This window comes from Varanus komodoensis, unplaced genomic scaffold (assembly GCF_004798865.1).
Source record: "Varanus komodoensis strain SLA01 unplaced genomic scaffold, ASM479886v1 scaffold10, whole genome shotgun sequence".
Taxonomy (NCBI): Eukaryota; Metazoa; Chordata; class Lepidosauria; order Squamata; family Varanidae; genus Varanus; species Varanus komodoensis.
The window spans coordinates 22,095,316-22,101,149 of record NW_025335269.1 but is presented as its reverse complement, the minus strand read 5'-3'; the positions used below and the strand labels follow the sequence as shown (position 1 = coordinate 22,101,149).

The 5,834-nt window shown below is 42.3% G+C and overlaps 2 protein-coding genes across 3 annotated transcripts in view; one reads left to right on the top strand and one right to left on the bottom strand.

Annotated features, from left to right (window-relative positions):
- CCK (cholecystokinin) overlaps positions 1 to 2,832 on the top strand; it is a 7,784-nt gene extending 4,952 nt beyond the window's left edge. Inside the window, exon 2 of the mRNA XM_044416948.1 lies at positions 1,026 to 2,832. Coding sequence (XP_044272883.1) covers positions 1,026 to 1,129 — 104 coding nt within the window. The 3' untranslated portion in view covers positions 1,130 to 2,832. The remainder of the gene's footprint in view (positions 1 to 1,025) is intronic.
- TRAK1 (trafficking kinesin protein 1) overlaps positions 1 to 5,834 on the bottom strand; it is a 248,056-nt gene that overhangs the window by 104,922 nt on the left and 137,300 nt on the right. Inside the window, exon 19 of one of the 2 annotated variants that reach the window (XR_006413448.1) lies at positions 3,203 to 3,295. The gene's annotated coding sequence lies outside the window, so the exon portion shown is untranslated. Of the gene's footprint in view, positions 1 to 3,156; positions 3,296 to 5,834 lie in introns of those variants that run through there. The other variant, XR_006413447.1, reaches the window with a different exon arrangement.

Here is a 5,834-nt window from a genome sequence, read left to right as displayed (position 1 = left end):
TTAATTTCAAAGGATTTACTCTGAGCATGACTAAATCTGGATCAAACTTCAACAGATTTATTGTGATTGCACCTCTGTAGGTACTAGTCTACAACAGCTTATGCCACAATATATTCATTAGTCTAAGCTTCTGCAAGACCCAAAATCTGCCATACTATGAGCTTACAAATGAAAAACACCCCATCATCACTTAAAAGGAAAGGAGAGCAAAACATGAAGCTTAGTAAAGTAGAACAGGAATTGGAAGTTATATTGGGAATTTCTCAACACTGAGAAAATGAATTCCCTGCTCAGTGCACTGACAGACTGTGCCAACAGCAGTGAAGCTGATGTTGTAGTTGTTTAAAAGTAATAGCAGCAACAACAGCCGAGTGACTTGAGTCCCCACCCCACAATCCAACTCACATTCCCATTCAGTTCTTTAAAGAAATAACCCGATTCTGCTTGGACCACTTTGGAGGCTATTGGATGCAGCTCCCAAGCTTTATACCTTCCATTGACACTTTCATTTTTTAAGGTTTTTCTTTACCAGATACAGATACTATCTGCTGCCAGACTGAAGAAATTAGGTCAAATCTTCTGTCTTGAAAAGAAATGTGTTCACTACAGACACTAATTGGTATCTGACATGTGAACTCTCTGTATTGACAACACCAGTTGACAAGGATAGATCAGAACAGATTGACATCTGGAGGCTAGTCACTCCTAAACACCTTTTGACTTGTGTTGAGTGATTCTTGCACAGCATCTCTGCATTTAGAATCTATTTCTTCATCTTTAGAAAACAACTTCCAATTTACCCAGCTCTTGAACCATGCCTGTGTACTCACATCAAACAACATTTAAATCAGAGGCATAAAACCCATATTCCTTCACATGTTTTGGGCTACAGCCCCCATAACCTTTGACCATTGACCCTGTTGGCTGGGGCTGATGGGAGCTGCAGTGGGCCACAGGTTTCCCTTCCTTGATGTAAACTCTCTGCCATTGTCATTGCTTTGTGAATGAAGCTTCTTTCTTTTTAGGTACTAATGGAAAGCCCCCTGACCCTAAGAAAGAAAGCCAAGACTACTTGGGCTGGATGGATTTTGGACGCCGCAGTGCTGAAGAATATGAGTACTCTTCTTAAAGAGCATCAAATTAGGCTTAAAGGAAATGAAAATCAAGTCCCATTTCTGTACAAAAATTGCACCATTTACAAATCATTGTTTTTAAAAAATCTATGTACTTGATGTAAATGTGTCTAAAACTATACAATGCAATATATATTATATAAACATATGCATAATTTTCAAGAAAAAATATTCTCTTTCTCCTATAGTTTCTTAGCACTCACTGAAGACAAATTAAAAGTGTTTTGCTCATCACTACAAGTGTTGGTCCATGTTGAAATCCACTGCTGAAGAAAAATACTTTCAAGTCTACCATACTCTATTTCTTAATCTGAACAATTTTCAAAGAAGTGTATTTTTTAAAAGTAATGGGGTTGCAGGCTATGGATTTGATCCAGATGTAATCATACTGAAAGTAGACGCACTGTAATCAGTGAACTTAGGGTACAATCCTATGTATGTTCTGATGAAAAAGTTCAAGTGGAAGGGATGCTGGGGTAGTAAGAACTTTTTCTCTTGAAACGTGCATAGAATTGTGCCTTTAGTCACAACTGATTTCAGTCTTGTGGATTTGAATGGATCTACTCTAAGTATAACTAAGTTTGGATCCAACTCAGTCTGTTCAGCTGTTGAGGTGGTAGATGAGCTTTCTCATGAAAAGCATGTTCAGGGTTCCGAGAATCTATTTAAATTCGTGTCAAACAAATCTCAAGTGCAATCATTTTCTTTTGTGAAGCCAATGTGAAAATTCTGCTAAAACTATTAATTCTGGAATAAATGGAACATCCCTTGGCTCGTGGTGACTCATACATTTGTTTTGCAATGCAAGGTGAACCTCCTTACTGCCACTGCACACAACAGAGCGTGCTATTATTTTGCTGTGGTGTGAGGGAAGACAAATGTAGTAATTTCAATATGAGGATCATTATACATTGGGAGAAATCCGGATGTAAAACAAGCCAAAATCAAACAAAATGATAGAATATATTATAGGCATATTTTTCAGTTTCTCATTTCATAAATGCTTTTGCAAAAGTTGAATACATAGTTCTGCTTCTCAAGAGATCAGTGAAATGACATGTAAGAATGACAAAATTCAGAGAGAAGAGCAGAAATGTACTGGGAATAGAATTCTACTCCCACAAGGAAAGGAGCTGAAAAGAAGCTCAAACTCTCCAATAAAGTTGTTCATTGAGACTGACGGTATGAGACTATTTCCAGTTACTGAACTTCTAGCTGAGGCTGTTACAAGAAAGGACCTTACTGTTCTTGAATGATGAGTAGCAGATGGCTAAAAAGAGGGGCTCCTGTACCCCTAATAGCTGTAGAACAAGTGAGAAGACACTAGGCTTGTGAGATCTAGTCTGCTTTTCAGTACAACTCTGAGATTCACAAACCAGAATCAAAAGCAAGAGACATACACGTGGAATTAATGGATCCTGAGACCAGAAATTGTTTCTGACCACCAGGACTGAACACAGCTTTTCAGACAAAAATCCATTCTTGCATGTGTTCTTTCTCTCACTTGGGGACACAAATACACACACTGCTTCATTTCAGCAGTAGATACCTTTCTTCTTTGTTGTTAGATTGTTAGGCCACTGGGAGTCAGAAATCTTTACCCTTCTGCTTCAAAGCACACAGCAATCTTGCTAGGAGTTTCTGTCTACCTTCTGCCCCCTGCCCTCTTGCTACAGAAGGGGGAATTCAGAATGTATCTCAAGCCTGTATAATAAGATGTACCTACCAAAATTCTTTCTCCTATATAAGATATAAGTGATATAGTATAGAGATCCTGTGTGGTGTAGTGGTTAAGAATGAGGGTCTGGGGCAATCTGGGTTCTAGTCCCCACTCAGCCATGGAGTCCACTGGGTAACTCTGGGCCAGTCACAGACTCTCAGTCCAACCTACCTCACAGGGTTGTTGTTGTGGGGATAAGATTGAGACCAGAAAGTCAAGTGATGGAAGCCACTTTAAGTTCTTAAAGAAAAGAAAAAGACAAGATAGAAACCAAACAAACAAAATAAGGGGAGGGGGGAGAGCAGAAAACCTCACGTTCAGGTTGCCTGGAAGTGTTTTTTTCTTTTACCTTGTTGTGGGGCAAGACTACCTGCTGGGCACCTTTTAGCACAGAGATGATCTTAAGTAGAACATCGTTTCAGGCACAGGTCGATGAAGTCAGCTGAGAAAAGAAAGGAAGAATCCCTGGAGAGAGCATTCAAGACATGTAATGCAGCAAAAGATAATCTGCTGGGGCAATTTATCATTCTAAGCTGAATATGTTATTTTGAAGGAGCAGAACTGCTGCCATGTTTGTATTTAGTTTCTGTTTTGGAAAGTAATGAAGTTAAATTGTCTGTGGGGGGTGCACACATGCTTGCCACTTTTTGCCAAAATTTTGGAAGCTTTGTTAGGATGCAGACTTCAGGAAGTTTGCTCAAGAAGCTAGGAGATTATGAAGTTTGCAGGAGGTCATAGACGTGTGCATGAGAGAGTTTGTGGGTTTGAGGAAGCATAAGAAAAAAGAACATTACAAAAATGTAGAATTTGTCATTTTAAACATTGTGGACCCCCCTCCTTTAGGATACTCATCATATGTCTAATATGTCTAACAGCCAATCCCCAGACCACCTTAAGTACATACCTGAGAACCAGAAAGTTTTAAGGCTGGTTTCCTGAAGGCCAGTCATAGGGGTGGAGAGAAATCCTCTTAGTGGTAGTGAAAATAGACTCAGGAAGGAAAGTATTAGGGTTTCTGGTTCTACTAATAGAAGAGGGTGTTGCCTGTTCATAGCAGACATTTACTCTTATTCCACTCTTTTGCACACCCTGAGCTGTTGGATGAGTTGGGATTAAATAAACACAACCTGTCAGGGTTGCCTCTGCTTTCTTGAACCAAAACATTACCACTAATACACATAGCTCCCTTGTACACAAGGCACAAATGCTGTCTAGCATAGTCCAAAATCCAAAATTTAGTCCCCTATTTCCTCTATGTTTATATGCCCATTACTGTTCGCCTGCCACATGCCAGTCCAAGAAGGTTGCTGTGAAGCAGAGTGCAACACTATCTTGCTCACAACACTTTCATCAGGTATTGAGGCTGACTGAGTCATACAGTAAGAATCCAGCATCTAGCCAGACTTCACTGGCCAGAAAAAGGGCCATTTCCACCCCACAACACAGAATTCTCTGCTGACACACCCCAGAAACACAAAACTGCGAAAGTGTGGTGATGGAAGCATATGGAGGAGTGGGTTGTAATCTGAAACTTATTTATGTCTCATAGCTCTACCTGATTCTCGCAAGAGTCTCTGTACTTCACTGCCATTTTTATCTAAAAGAGACATTAATTTTCCCTTTTAAAAAATGGAGGGAGGGGCAGGTAACATCTGTTGGCTACAGAAAATAAAGATTGACTGCAAAGACACTAAAAGCCATTTGGATTATTCCCTCCACCCACCTCTGCACATATAGGAAATTGTTCATTTACTTATTATTCTACAATGCAGGATGAGACATTCTTAACATTCATTTTTCCCTTGCCACCAGTACACAAATGGGGCTACTTTACATGCATCTGTTGCTCAAACGTTTCTACCGAGTTGGAAAGCAAACACCCACATTTCTGTTGCATTCATTACATTCAACACCATCTTGCAAACATGAAGGTTACTTTTTCCTGACATGGCTGGACTCAATTCAGTAAACGACATAAATTCCCGTTTCTGGGCAAGGTGTTAGAGCGGGTGGTGGCAGGACAACTCCAAGCTCTCTTGGATGAAACTGATTATCTGGACCCATTTCAGTCCGGCTTCAGACCCGGGTACGGTACTGAATCTGCCTTGGTCGCCCTGTACGATGACCTGTGCAGGGAGAAGGACAGGGGGAGTGCGTGGTTCTCCTGGACCTCTCAGCGGCTTTCGATACCATCGACCATGGTATCCTTCTGGATAGGCTAGCGGGATTGGGGGTTGGAGGCACTGCTTTACAGTGGTTCCGCTCCTATCTCAACGGCCGGTTCCAGAAGGTGGTGCTGGGGGACTATGGCTCTGCACCATGGCAGCCATGCCATGGAGTTCCGCAGGGGTCCATTTTGTCCCCTTTGCTGTTTAACATCTACATGAAACCACTGGGAGAGGTCATCAGGAGGTGTGGGCTGCGGAATCATCAGTATGCTGATGATACCCAGCTCTACCTCTCATTTTCCACCAATCTAGGCCTGGCCGAGGTAATGGGCTGGATGAGGGCCAATAAACTGAAGCTCAATCCAGACAAGATGGAGGTCCTGTTGGTTAGCGGATCAGGCTTCGGAGAGGGTGAATTGAACTTAGTCCTGAATGGGGTTGCACTCCCTCTTAGGGACAAGGTCTGCAGCCTGGGAGTGCTCCTCGACCCAGAGCTTTCATTGGAAGCTCAGGTGACAGCAGTGGCGAGGAGCGCTTTCCTTCAGCTTCGGCTGATTCATCAGCTGCACCCCTACCTGGAGTACGACTGTCTGGCGACAGTGACACATGCGTTGGTGACTTCCCACCTTGACTTCTGTAACGCGCTCTACGTGGGGCTACCCTTGAAGACAGTCCGGATACTTCAATTGGTTCAAAATAGAGCTGCCAGGCTGCTGACGGGGACTGGGCGTTATGTTCACATGACTGCAGTCCTCCGTCAGCTTCACTGGCTTCCCATTGAAGTCCGGGCCCAATTCAAGGTGTTGGTGATTA